The sequence below is a fragment of the Microcaecilia unicolor genome, chromosome 4, assembly GCF_901765095.1.
Source record: "Microcaecilia unicolor chromosome 4, aMicUni1.1, whole genome shotgun sequence".
Taxonomy (NCBI): Eukaryota; Metazoa; Chordata; class Amphibia; order Gymnophiona; family Siphonopidae; genus Microcaecilia; species Microcaecilia unicolor.
The window spans coordinates 60,781,973-60,796,821 of NC_044034.1; the positions used below are offsets into that span (position 1 = coordinate 60,781,973).

At 49.0% G+C, this 14,849-nt stretch overlaps 1 protein-coding gene across 1 annotated transcript in view; it reads right to left on the bottom strand.

Annotated features, from left to right (window-relative positions):
* Nucleotides 1-451: 451 nt before the first annotated feature.
* Nucleotides 452-14,849, bottom strand: part of LOC115469595 (rho GTPase-activating protein 20-like) — a 24,420-nt gene continuing 10,022 nt past the window's right edge. Inside the window, 3 exon segments of the mRNA XM_030202390.1 lie at nt 452-3,299; nt 13,782-13,824; nt 13,826-13,897. Of these exon segments, the coding sequence (XP_030058250.1) occupies nt 1,405-3,299; nt 13,782-13,824; nt 13,826-13,897 (2,010 nt within the window). The 3' untranslated portion in view covers nt 452-1,404.

Below are 14,849 nucleotides of genomic sequence, written 5' to 3' on the forward strand. Positions count from 1 at the left end.
ATATTTATAAATCCTACAAGCCAATGTCCTACACTCAATAAAGAAACTGAAGCGCGAAGCGATTGGAAATTTCAGGAAGACAACGATTTGAAACGTATCATAAAATCAACCATGAAGTACTTGCAGGAAGAATGATGGTAATGCTATTGAAAATCTGTGGGGAGATTGCAAACATGCAGGTGCAAAGAGACTTAAGAATATGCGCGACCTGAGGGGAAAAGCAGCCTGCAGGGGAAGGCAATGTGGCAGACTGTGGAGAAGAGCCGCCTGCTGTGTCTGTTCCTCCAGGTCCTCCCCAGTCTCCAAGAAGGGCCTGGCGCTGGAGTTTTCTCTCTCCTGCTCCTGTCTGGACAAGATCATCCGTCAAGAGCAGGAGAGAGAAAGAGACTTCGGCGACCCTCCCTGCACCCCCCCCCCCCCATCTCGGCGGCCCTCGTACTGGATGCCTTCAAAAGGATATAAACAGGACTACTACAATGGTCAGTGGTCTTCAACACAAAGCACACGAGGAAAAGTGGAAACAGGAGATATGATATAAACATTTAAAGATTTCCCAGGTATAAATGCACAGCAGGCTTGCCTCTTTCAATGGAAAGGAGGATCTGGAATGGGGGATCATAGGATGAGGGTGAAAGCAGGATAGACTCAGGAATAATCTAAAGAAAAAATTCTTTACAGAAAATGTGGTAGATGCATGGAACAGCTTCCCAGTGGAGACAGTGAAACAGAGACAGTGTCTGAATTCCAAAAAAGGACAAGTATAGAGAATCTCTGATGCGTCTGCACATACTAGATAGGTCATATGTTTTCTGTTTTTATGATTCTATCTCTCAGTATAATTCTGAATTTGGTGGAATGCAGTGTTTTGATGTGAGAACTATATGTGAACATGCTGGACTGTCAATTTTGCGGTATCACATTTAAAGAAAAAGCTTGAGGAAGTAGCATAGTGACATGACTGCTGCACGCCAGCAGTAACAATATTCAATATCACAGGATATTAAATACTTTTCAAAGGATAGAATATAATCATTTTAAGATACATTACACAAAACCTGGTCAATTATGTTAAACCCTGCTGAATGTTTATTCATTTGAATGCATCATATACTCATTCTCATTGTCTTTGATGTCCATGAAACCCCTTGTGGAATTACTTTTACAGTCATGATAGTTTCCCATATATTATTATGCTATATTTTGCTTGCTGTATGGGAATAGATTCACCTTCCAAACCTATAAAAAAAAAAGCTGAATGTCCAAAACAATGAAGAAAGAATGATATATTCACAGGTCTTGTACAAAATAAGAATAATATTTGCAAATTGTTGTGCACAACGCAAATTAAGCATCTCTCCCTTAAGTGCCATTGAACCAAAGGCAATGTTTCGATTGGGGATGCTTCTAAACATAAGACCCCTCTGCAAAAAAACTTTGGTCTATTGCCTCAAACTCTGGATTACTGCAGCACTCTGTATGATGCTCCATTTTACTGGCCACGTTTTTATTTTTAAGAGACTTATGAAGGTCTGGTTGGAAGAAGTAATCTTCACCTCCTTTTGTCAGTTGAGAAGAAACACAGAAATGATTTTCTGGCTTAAGGCTTGCAATTTTACACTCAGAGCTCATGTTTGAAGGCAAGACTTTATTCTTCTTGAACTTTGTGGCATGGGCACCTGTGTCTTTGCAGACTGAAGTCTTTTTTATGCTGTCCTTTGCCAATTGTTCAAAGTCATCACTAGAAACATCTGCTTGATTGTGAGAACTCTGAGGCTTTGAATTTAGAAGTTGAGGTCCATCTAAACAGAAAGAGTTGAATGGTGGTCTTTTGCTCATCTGAACTGGGAGAGAAACATTCTGCCCATAAAATACTGTCTGTGGGATGTGACTAAGGTCCTTGTCTGCTAAAGATAGCTTATTGCTATTGGGGAACGTTGACTGGCCTGAAATTGAACTGCAGCTCATATTCTCTCCGCCTTTATCAGCAATGTTTTGGTTGTTCAGTTGTTGGGTGGTATTCAGTCTCTTATCTTTAGTGCCCACTTGACAGAGGAGTGAGCTTTTTACCTTCTTTTCCTCCTGACTGAGAGACAAATTGCAAATCCCACCTTTCAGCATTGCATTAAGCACTTCTGTCGGCACAGGGCTTTTTGGTGCATCTTCTTTCTGTTGACACAGATGGTCTTCTAATACATTAAAATACTCTGTATCCGCTTTGCAAACTGTTATTTTAACACAGTTACTACACTTTTCTTCTTGCCTGGATGCTTTTTCCTTTTTTTTCAGAGACCACTTTTTCACTGTGCATGTGCCATTTTTTAGCCAAGTGCTGGGACGGAGAGCAATAGGGCTTTTTTGTGCCATGCATTCTAGACTGTCTTTTCCCATGCCAACTGCATTGCTGCTGCTGCTGGCTGGCTTAAGAGAAGAACTGACCTCAGAACTCACATGCACACTAGAAAACGGACTGGACATCATAAGATCGGGAGAAAGTTCCCCTTGTCTTCTTTGTGAGCGAAAAACAGAATCCAAGGGAGATGCAACCTCACTGGGAGTAAACACAGAATAGTCAGAGAACTGGGAGAAAGCACTGTCCAAGGAGCTCATTGAAGAACCTGATGGAGAAGTTCCAGGAGAAGATAAGCTAGAGCAGCTGTTTCTGGAGCAGATGTTTAACCTCACTGGGGAGGGTGGCTGAAGTTGATTATTCATATCTTTCTTTTCAGCATTTTGATTTGTTATGCTACACCTACTCACATCAATTCCCAAGGTCACACTACGGTTAATAAGTTTTTGCCCCTCGACCTGTAATGTGCGTAACTGCTTGAGATAATTTTCCTCTTCATGTGACATGACAGCATCACAACTTGTCTTGCGTGCTGCATTCTCATGGCAATCATTCAGCTGTCTAAGCTTAGAAGCCAGGAGAGCTATGGTGGGTTCGGAGCAACGTCGGTGCCGCCTCAAGCCTCGGAATACATCTGACACTGTTGTCGATGAATAGCCTGAAGTATTTGAGCAGAGGGATTCGTTTTCTGACTGTTCGTGGGACGTAGATTTATGGTGCAACCTAGAAGAAATCTCCATTGGTTTTGACCTAGGTAGCACCTTAATCTGAACTTCTTCTTCAACCTCATTCTGGTCCAAATCACAGTCACTGAGGGTCAACACTGAGTCTCTGCTTCTGTTGTCCTGACCTCGTTTTTTGTTCAAGTCACCAAACGTAGAGTCGGTATCATCATTCAGCTCATTCTCCAGGCTGTCATAGGAGGAGTCTATCAGTTGGAAGGAACAGATATCTACAAGAGAATGAAAGCACAGTTTCAGCTTTTAGCCAAATTCCAATTCTACGGATTGAATGGATACTGCTACTTTTTAAATTTTAAACACTTATTTAATTATCTGTATAATATTTTCCCTTCACTGTCTTCGTACATGAAATGTTATGCTCTAGATAAGGAAATAGATAACTACTGATTTATAACGAAAAAAAACCATTGACCATTCCCTCAATAAGGAATTGATGGCCATATAAAAGTTATGAATTAGGTTCAAAGCACTTTCAACATCTGATTAATTCAATGTTCATTCTGCCTCTAAGACTTCCCTTTTGCAAAACCTTGCAGCTTTCCACATATAACCAGCCTAAAACTGAATGGAAGATGCACTTTTTACCAACAATGTCAAAACTGGCCATGCTTTAAAATTATGGTGTGTAATTATATTATTTACTAAGCTACGATAAAAGTGCACCACAGTTGTAAAATGGCTGATTTTCTATTTTTTGTATTAATGGCCATGCGCTAATGTTGCCATTAGTGCGTGCCCATTAAAAAATGACCACGTGAGAACTTGTAGACACCCATTTTGTACGTGGTAAGGGCTCACGCAGTATTCCTGCACTAACCAGTTAGTACCCCATGCAGGAACACTCACTCTGCACAGACATGCCCTTTCATAAATACATTTTTGGTGCATGATTAGCATGCACACATTAGGCAGTTATCACAGGATATTTGAGCATGTGCAGCAGCACGCCATTTTAAGCTGCCTAATGCTGCTTAGTAAAAGGGCCCCAAAGTGATCAGACAGATGGACATTGAGAAGAAAACACTCCTCCTGATAATGAGCTCACACCAGTCAGCATTTTTTCAAAATGCTGGCTGTCGTGGCAAAAAAAAAAAAATCCAGATATTTAGTAGCAGTAGCCAGATAATATCTGCTGCTTAACTTCCAGACGCAGCAGTATCCGGAGAATAGCGACATTCAGCTGCCATCTGAATAACTCATTCGGATAGATTCAGGACAGCCTTTTTGCTGTCTTAAGGTATTTGAATAGCCATCTGGATAGCTGGGCTGAAAATTGTTGCTACCCAGGTAACGCTAATCTCCGCCCCAGCATTATACAGATAGTGCCGAGGTGTTCTGTAAAGATTTCAGGGGCAGTATCTGGATTATGCCACTGGATATCTGCCTCAGAGGGACTTTCTAGGGTACAAATTATACAGTGCTGCATGGCTTGGACCGTCTTGATTGAATCAAATGCTGTATATTAAAGTACCTCCCCCACAACAAAAGTTGCTTAGCATTTCTTCAAAAGCATGGACATTTGAAGCAGGGGAAAACTTTTCCCTGAGGCTCCCTGCATGCCTCTTATTTCCAATCAGGGAATAGGTTTATCTTTTATAACCCTGTTCAACTGGAAGATTTTCTTTGTGATAATTTGCCTATGACTCAGGCCCAGATGCACTAAACCTTAACGACCTTTTAACGAAGAAATTTTCAACCATAGCATGCATTAAAGGCCATTTTCCGACGATGCTAGCAGCTAACGAAAACGGAATGCAAACGAGTAACTACCATTGAAATGTGGACAATTCGGGATGCACTAACCATACCGACGATTGCACCGAATCATTTACCGTGATAAATTTAACGTGAGGTCAGAGTTGTCGTTAAGGCCTGAGCTGTCATCTCCCCGCTGCCCCCTGCAGCATAAAAATCCAAACTGGCATGTTTAAAGACAAAATTGAGATAAAAAACACAAACACGTGGCTCCCCGCTTTCCCTCTGCATAAAATAGAAAATGAAAACAAAATCAAAAAAGGATCAGGAGGGGGCAAAGGCGCTCGTCAGGAGCGTCCTGTATGGATGGCCTTGCCCTCCCCTCCCCCGCGTATTAAATACAAAATCAAAACAAAAATCAAAAGTTTAGCAGCCCCGGCCCCCCTCCCTTCCTCATTCTCTCTTTCTCCTTCTCCCACAGCTCCGCCTCCCGCCATCCTCCGCCCAGTGCCCCCCCCTGAGGTCATCGCTGCAGCTCCCCCCCTCCACTGGACCCCCCCCTCCGCCTTACCGGGCCCACGCAGCGCCTCTCACCTCTCTGTGAAGGCAAGAAGATCATCTGATCCCTGCGAGTCTTCAGGAGGATGTCTCTCCCTCCCTGACCTGGGCCCGCCTCCCCGTCTGACGTAAGTAACCTACGTAGGTTACATCACCTGGGCTGGCACAGGCAGGAAACAGAACAAACTGGACTAGGATAAACTAACAGACTCAACAAGGCAGGACAGAGGTAACTAAACACAATGGACAACATAAGAACCGGATCCAGATGAGGCAAGGAAAAGAAGGCAAAGGGCCAGAACTGGAACCCAGACAGGACAAGGCAAAACATGGAAGTAGATTAAAACTGGGTCCAGAAATGGGCAAGAAAAAGGACTAGTCAAGGACTGGATCCGGACAGGACTAGACTGAAAGAGACAAGACAAAGCACACCTGGACAAGCAAGACAGGGTAGGAGCTAGGCAACAAGAATAACAGAAGCAAGACAATAACCAAGACAGGAACAGGATTCAGGATTCTCAAACAGGCTTGGGTGGAACAGGATTCTCAAACAGGCTTGGCTGGAACAGAATTCTGGAACGGGCTTGGCTTGACTGGAACAGGATGCTGGAACGGGCTTGGCTGGAACCGGATTCTGGAACGGACTTGGCTGGAACTGGATTCTGGAATGGGCTTGGCTGGAACTGGATTCTGGAACAGGCTTGGCTTGGCTGGAACCAGATACTGAAAGGGACTTGGTTTAGCAGAGAACTGGGACAGACCTAGCTCAAACATAGAGCAGGAGCAGAACCTGGCTCAAACACACACAGGAACAGAACTTGGCAGAAACAAAGCTCAAGAGCCAAGAAGCAAACATGGCAGGCAAAGGATTAAGCAGACTAAGGGAAGACAAACAAACAAAGAAAGAAACAATGTGCTTACAGTGAATGATACATACCTGTAGCAGGTGTTCTCCGAGGACAGCAGGCTGATTGTTCTCACGACTGGGTGACGTCCGCGGCAGCCCCCACCAACCGGAAAAGGCTTCGCGGGACGGTCGGCACGCAGGGCACGCCCACCGCGCATGCGCGGCCGTCTTCCCGCCCGTGCGCGACCGCTCCCGCCAGTTGAATGACAAGCAATAAAATATGAACACACAACTCCAAAGGGGAGGAGGGAGGGTAGGTGAGAACAATCAGCCTGCTGTCCTCGGAGAACACCTGCTACAGGTATGTATCATTCACTTTCTCCGAGGACAAGCAGGCTGCTTGTTCTCACGACTGGGGTATCCCTAGCTTTCAGGCTCACTCAAAACAAGAACCCAGGTCAATTGGACCTCGCAACGGCGAGGGTACAACAGAAATTGACCTACGAAGAACAACTAACTGAGAGTGCAGCCTGACCAGAATAAATTCGGGTCCTGGAGGGTGGAGTTGGATTTACACCCCAAACAGATTCTGCAGCACCGACTGCCCGAACCGACTGTCGCGTCGGGTATCCTGCTGGAGGCAGTAATGTGATGTGAATGTGTGGACAGATGACCACGTCGCAGCCTTGCAGATCTCTTCAATAGTGGCTGACTTCAAGTGGGCCACTGACGCTGCCATGGCTCTAACACTATGAGCCGTGACATGACCCTCAAGAGCCAGCCCAGCCTGGGCGTAAGTGAAGGAAATGCAATCTGCTAGCCAATTGGAGATGGTGCGTTTCCCGACAGCGACCCCTAGCCTGTTAGGGTCGAAAGAAACAAACAATTGGGCGGACTGTCTGTGGGGCTGTGTCCGCTCCAAGTAGAAGGCCAATGCTCTCTTGCAGTCCAATGTGTGCAACTGACGTTCAGCAGGGCGGGTATGCGGCCTGGGGAAGAATGCTGGCAAGACAATTGACTGGTTAAGATGGAACTCCGACACCACCTTCGGCAGGAACTTTGGGTGGGTGCGGAGCACTACTCTGTTGTGATCAAATTTGGTATATGGAGCATGAGCTACTAGGGCTTGAAGCTCACTGACCCTACGAGCTGAAGTAACTGCCACCAAGAAAATGACCTTCCAGGTCAAGTACTTCAGATGGCAGGTATTCAGTGGCTCAAAAGGAGGTTTCATCAGCTGGGTGAGGACGACGTTGAGATCCCATGACACTGTAGGAGGCTTGATAGGGGGCTTTGACAAAAGCAAGCCTCTCATGAATCGAACGACTAAAGGCTCTCCAGAGATGGCTTTACCTTCCACACGATAATGGTAAGCCCTAATCGCACTAAGGTGATTCCTTACTGAGTTGGTCTTGAGGCCAGACTCTGATAAGTGTAGAAGGTATTCAAGCAGGTTCTGTGCAGGGCAAGAACGAGGTTCTAGGGCCTTGCTCTCACACCAAACGACAAACCTCCTCCACTTGAAAAAGTAACTCTTTTTAGTGGAATCCTTCCTGGAGGCAAGCAGGACCCGGGAGACACCCTCCAACAGACCCAACGCAGCGAAGTCTACGCCCTCAACATCCAGGCCGTGAGAGCCAGAGACTGAAGGTTGGGGTGCAGTAACGCTCCGTCGATCTGCGAAATGAGAGTCGGAAAACACTCCAATCTCCACGGTTCTTCTGAGGACAACTCCAGAAGAAGAGGGAACCAGATCTGACGGGGCCAAAAGGGCGCTATCAGAATCATGGTGCCGCGGTCCTGCTTGAGCTTCAGTAAGGTCTTCCCCACCAAAGGTATGGGAGGATAAGCATACAGGAGGCCGGTCCCCCAATGGAGGAGAAAGGCGTCCGACGCTAGCCTGCCGTGTGTCTGAAGTCTGGAACAGAACAGAGGCAGCTTGTGGTTGGTCTGAGAGGCGAAAAGGTCCACCGAGGGGGTGCCCCACTCTCGGAAGATCTTGCGTACCACTCTGGAATGGAGCGACCTCTCGTGCGGTTGCATGACTCTGCTCAGTCTGTCGGCCAGACTGTTGTTTACGCCTGCCAGGTATGTGGCTTGGAGGAGCATGCCAAACTGGCACGCCCAGCGCCACAGCCCGACGGCTTCCTGACACAGGGGGCGAGATCCGGTGCCCCCCTGCTTGTTGACGTAATACATTGCAACCTGATTGTCTGTCCGAATTTGGATAATTTGGCAGGACAGGACAGCCGATCTCTGATCGCTCGGAGCTCCAGGAGGTTGATCTGCAGATCCTTTTCCTGGAGGGACCACAGACCCTGGGTGTGAAGCCCATCGACATGAGCTCCCCAACCCAGGCGAGATGCATCCGTCGTCAGCACCTTCGTGGGCTGTGGAATTTGGAATGGACGTCCCAGGGTCAAATTGGTCCGGATGGTCCACCAGAGCAGTGAAGTGCGGCAACTGGTGGAGAGGCGGATGACATCTTCTAGATTCCCGGTGGCTTGGAACCACTGGGAAGCTAGGGTCCATTGAGCAGATCTCATGTGAAGACGAGCCATGGGAGTCACATGAACTGTGGAGGCCATATGACCCAGAAGTCTCAACATCTGCCGAGCTGTGACCTGCTGAGACGCTCTGGTCTGCGAAGCGAGGGACAGGAGGTTGTTGGCCCTCGCTTCGGGAAGGAAGGCCTGAGCCGTCTGGGTATTCAGCAGAGCTCCTATGAATTCCAGAGACTGGGTTGGCTGGAGATGGGACTTTGGGTAATTTATCACAAACCCCAGCAGCTCCAGGAGTTGAATAGTGCACTGCATGGACCGGAGGGCTCCTGCCTCCGAGGTGTTCTTGACCAGCCAATCGTCGAGATATGGGAACACGTGCACTCCCAGCCTGCGTAGGTACGCCGCCACCACCACGAGGCACTTTGTAAACACTCTTGGGGTGGAGGCGAGCCCAAAGGGCAGCACACAGTACTGAAAGTGCCGTGCGCCCAGGCGGAATCTGAGATACTGTCTGTGAGCTGGCAGTATCGGGATGTGAGTATATGCATCCTTTAAATCCAGGGAACATAGCCAATCGTTTTTCTGAATCATTGGCAGAAGGGTGCCCAAGGAAAGCATCCTGAACTTTTCTTTGACCAGGAATTTGTTCAGGCCTCTCAGGTCTAGGATGGGACGCATCCCCCCTGTTTTCTTTTCCACAAGGAAGTACCTGGAATAGAATCCCTGCCCTTCCTGCCCGGGTGGTACGGGCTCGACCGCATTGGCGCTGAGAAGGGCGGAGAGTTCCTCTGCAAGTACCTGCTTGTGATGGGAGCTGAAGGATTGAGCTCCCGGAGGACAATTTGGAGGCAGGGAGGCCAAATTCAGGGCGTATCCGCACCGCACTATTTGGAGAACCCACTGGTCGGAGGTTATGAGAGGCCACCTTTGGTGAAAATATTTTAACCTCCCCCCGACCGGCAGATCGTCCGGTACGGACACTTTGAGGGCGGCTATGTTCCCGTGGATCCAGTTAAAAGCCCGTCCCTGGCTTTTGCTGTGGAGGCGCAGGGGGCTGCTTAGGCGCACGCTGTTGACGGGAACGAGCGCGCTGGGGCTGTCCCTGTGCCTGACGAGGCCTTCGGGCCGGCTGGTTGTACCTACGCTTTGCAAAAGAATAGGGTGCAGCCTGCCGGGCCCGGGAAAAACGTCCACCTGCTGAGGTGGATGCTGAAGGCGCCCGGTGGGAGAGCTTGTCGAGAGCGGTTTCCCGCTGATGCAGTTGGTCCACCATCTGCTCGACCTTCTCACCAAAAATGTTATCCCCCCGGCAAGGGACGTCGGCCAGTCTCTGCTGGGTGCGGTTGTCCAGGTCAGAGGCACGCAGCCATGAGAGCCTGCGCATCACTATACCTTGGGCCGCAGCACGAGATGCCACGTCACAGGTGTCATAGATACCCCTGGACAGGAACTTTCTGCACGCCTTCAGCTGCCTGACCACCTCCTGATAAGGCCTGGACTGCTCCGGCGGGAGCTTATCGACCAGGTCCGCCAGTTGTTGCACATTAGTCCGCATGTGGATGCTCATATAGAGCAGGTATGACTGGATGCGGGTCACGAGCATGGAGGATTGGTAGGCCTTCCTCCCAAACGAGTCCAGAGTGCGAGACTCCCGCCCCGGGGGCGCCGAGGCGGTATCCCTCGAACTCCGTGCCCTCTTGAGAGCAGAATCCACGACCGCCGAGTCATGGGGCAATTGGGGCCGCATTAACTCCGGGTCCGAGTGGATCCTGTACTGGGACTCTGCTTTCTTGGGAATGGTGGGGTTAGTTAACAGTCGCACCCAGTTCCGAAGCAGTGTCTCCTTGAGGACATTGTGCAGCGGCACCGTGGAGGACTCTCTAGGTGGTGATGGATAGTCGAGGACCTCGAGCATCTCGGCCCTCGGCTCTTCCACAGAGACCACGGGGAAGGGAATGCTAATAGACATATCCCGCACAAAGGAGGCAAAGGAGAGACTCTCAGGAGGTGAGAGCTTCCTCTCCGGTGAAGGCGTGGGGTCCGAGGGAAGGCCCGTAGACTCCTCTGAGGAGAAATATCTAGGGTCCTCCTCTTCCCCCCACGAGGCCTCATCCTCGGTATCGGACATGAGCTCATGTAGCTGAGTCCTGAACCGGGCCCGGCTCGACGTCGAGGCACCGAGGTCTCGGTGTCGTCGAGCAGTGGACTCCCGCGTCGGCGGGGACGGAGCTCCCTCCATCGACGTCGACTCCACCTGCGTGGCGGTCGAGACCGGCGCCGCAAGCGGCGGCGGTGTCGACGGCCCCGGCGCCGGGCTAGAGCTCGCCGGCGCCACAGACATCGGCTGGCGCATCAGCCCTTCCAGGATCCCCGGAAGGATGGCTCTGAGGCACTCGTCCAGGCCCGCTGCCGGGAAAGGCGGTGGGGCCGGCAGGGGTGTCGGTGTCAGAAGCTGATGGGGGCCAGGAGACGGCACCAAGGTGCCGGAACCCTGACGCGTCGGTACCTCCACCACCGACGGGGACCTCTCCTCTCGGCGATGACGCTTCGGTGTCGCCTCCTCTCCGATGTCCGGATGCACCGAGGGCGACCGGTGACGACGCTTCTTGTCCTTCTTTCGATGCGCGTCACCGGCGCCGGGAGGTATGGAGGAGGAGGAGGACGATCCCCCTCGGTCTCGAGGAGCCGGGTCAGACAGGGTTCGGTCCCGTGGACCACGGGCTGAGGGAGTGACCGGGGCCGACTGCCCACGCGGCCGCTCACCTCCACCCTCGCCGGCGGACCGGCGGGCCGACGGGACCTGTTCTCCTGGGGTCGATGCCATCGGTGCCGATGTCTCGGGCATCGTTACCGGTACCGAAGGACCGGGCGTCGATACCGATGCCGTCGAGGTCGACGTCGAGGGGCCGGCGCAAGTTCCAAAAAGATGGTCCCGCAGAACTTGCCTCGCAACTTGAGTCCGTTTCCGGAGACCGAGACACAGGGAACACGACTTGATATTGTGCTCCGGCCCGAGGCACTGGAGGCACCAAGCGTGGGTGTCGGTCTGCGAGATCGGCCGGCCGCAGCGACCACACTTTTTAAATCCACTCGGGACCTTCGAGGACATCGACGGAAAAAATCGCGTCGGCGAAGTCAAAGTCGTCAATGGTGGCGAAAATCACACCTCGAAAAGAAAACGACCGTGCGGCCACTAGGCCGCAACGCGGCGTCCCCGCTGGAAACGAGGGAAAAAGGGAGCGCGTGCTCCACACGCTCAGGTTTTTTTTTTTTTTTTTGAAAAAAGAAAAGGGAAACCGGCGGTAACAAAAAATTAAATAGAAAAAACAACGATCCGCGTAAACGCGATCGACTTTCCGGCGGCTGAAAGCAGAGAGAGCGGCAAAGCACGACTCTCTCCAGACGCGGAAAAAAAGGAACTGGCGGGAGCGGTCGCGCACGGGCGGGAAGACGGCCGCGCATGCGCGGTGGGCGTGCCCTGCGTGCCGACCGTCCCGCGAAGCCTTTTCCGGTTGGTGGGGGCTGCCGCGGACGTCACCCAGTCGTGAGAACAAGCAGCCTGCTTGTCCTCGGAGAACATACGGTTACCATATGGCTCCAGAAAAAGGACGGATTGAGCCAGCCGGGTTTTACTTCCATTGCTTTCAAGCAATGGAAGTAAAACCCAGCTGGCTCAATTACTTCCATTGAAAGCAATTGCTTTCCATTGAAAGCAATGGAAGTAAAACCCGGCTGGCTCAATCCATCCTCCTTTTTCTGGAGCCATATGGTAACCCTAGCTTACCAGCACCCACAGCTGGATAGCAGTGAAGTAATCAGGTATGATGCTGGCTTCTACAGACTCAGAATAAACAGACAAGAACCACACACACAGGAAACAGAACAGGGAATACAGAAACAGAGCTTGGCAAAACACAGAGGTTGGCTTAAACACAGAGCTTAACTATAGCAAGAGTCAAAAGCAGGGCTAGACTAAAAGCAGGAGCCAATGGTAGTATCAAACAGATACAGACACCAAGGGCAGGGTGTGGCTCTACAGCCAGGCTTTCAGGAAACAAGATTCAAAAGCAAACTCGCAGAAACAAAGGAAAGCATTGAAACACAAGACTCAGAGAAACACAGCACAGACCTTCAGGAGTAAAACACTCAAGAACAAAGCCAAGCATCATGGATATGATCTAAACAGGTAACACAAGATTAAGAGACCTCTTGCAAAGGCAACGTAGGAAAGCTCCCTGTGTCCTTATAAAGGAGTAGGCTGATGATATCACAAGTAGGAAATGAAGCAGAAGCAGGGAGACCAAAGCGAGGCTTGGCTAACAGGAAATAAGGAAGACTGGAGAGGTCACAGAGAAACAGTAGGTCTGAACATAAGGGCACGGCCACAAACGTGACACCAGCCTACTAAAAATGCTGGCTCCTCCTACATCCCAATGGCGTGAATCTCTACGTTTTGCACTTATTCGTTTTTTTTCTTCGAAAAATGAACCAAAAAACAAAATGTCCAAAGCACAAAACCTTGTTCGAAACAGTATTTTAAAAAAAATAATAATAATAAAAAATAACTGTTTTTCTTTTTTCGAAAATGATCTTATTTCCTATTCGGATTTTGGACATTTTGTGCAGGATGTTCAAAGTTGGACTTAGACCTCATATCGAAAATGCCCCTCCATGTGCTTTGAAATTACGCCTCCATGATTCAATTACAAAATACACACATACTTTCTCTTTCAATACTGGTTGAATTTGTGGAGTTAAAAAGCAGGCTTGTAGAGTCAGACATTCTACTGAAACTTTACCCCTTTGTGGGCTGAATTCCCTTTTTGTGTATATTCTGTTATTGCTCAAGATGAGCTCTTTCATAACTAATGTCATCTGAAGTTACCTAGCCTTCTTAAACAAGGATTTTCTTGCTGTCTGACATAAAGACCACTTGTAGATTACGTGTTCCATTTCAAAGACCTGCAATTGGGTGTATATAAAACAGGACTTTAACTGAGAATCATACATGGATATCTCAAGGACTTTGTGTAAGGAACATGTTAATGTCTCCAATATTATTTAGAATAAGACTGAATGTACTTTACCTGAGCCATCTTCTCTGTTGTCAGAGCTCACTGATAAGTCTCTAATTAAGTGAAGTGATTTCCTCTCCAAAAATCCTGCAGCAATTTTCAATTAGAAAACTGCACAAGAACGAAACCTGCAATAGATTAACATTGATCAGCTTTCATCGCTATCTGAAACCAAAAGGAACCTGCATTATAAATTCTCTGCTCACACTGCCCAACTGGTAGCGCTTCTCTGGACTAACAAATGATGTACACTGTGCCATAAGCCAGTGTTTCCCAAGTCCAGTCCTGGAGTACTCCTTACCATCAGGTTTTCAGGATATCTACATGAATATATATGAACTTGATTTGCATACACTGCCTCCATTATATGCAATCTCTTTCAAGCATATTCATTGTGGATATCCTGAAAACCTGACTGCCAAAGGGGTACTCCAAGACCAGACTTGGGAAACACTGCCATAAATCACATAAAATGAATTTTAGTGTTCTAATACATATACTGTACCTTCAAGGTATGGAGGGGAAAGGGCATAGACATAGACATTCAAATATCTCCAAGGTACAATAATGCACAAGAAGTGAGTTCCATTGAGCTTGGAATGTGAGGATAGTGAGATGCCTGCAGCTGGAAGAGGAAAACAGTAACAAAAGCAAGAAAGCTTTTTCCAAGTGTAATCCCCCATTATATATGGATTACTGAGTGGTGTTGGTTTCTCCCTGGAGTCACTGGGGGGGGGGGGGTGGGGGGGGGGGAGAGTGGGATGTCGCTGGGGGGAAGAGCCCAGCCCGGCCCAGCCCAGGGGGAAGGTCCTGGAATATATTGCAGAGGGAAATGTTTCTAGGTAATGATTGACAGCAGAGGTGAAGTTTGAAGGTAATAAAAGTTCCTGTTTGTTTGAGCACATGGTCTTTGGTTGTTTTCACCCCCACCAGGACCCTAGGAGGAGAGGAGGCATCCTGGAAAGGCCAGCAACCTAAGGCTGGATTTAAGGGGAGTTATTGTCAGACAAGGCAGTAACTATTTGAGAGGAGTGCTGTGGGTGGTCAAGGGGGCCCAGCTCACGAGCAGAAAAGGGAAGA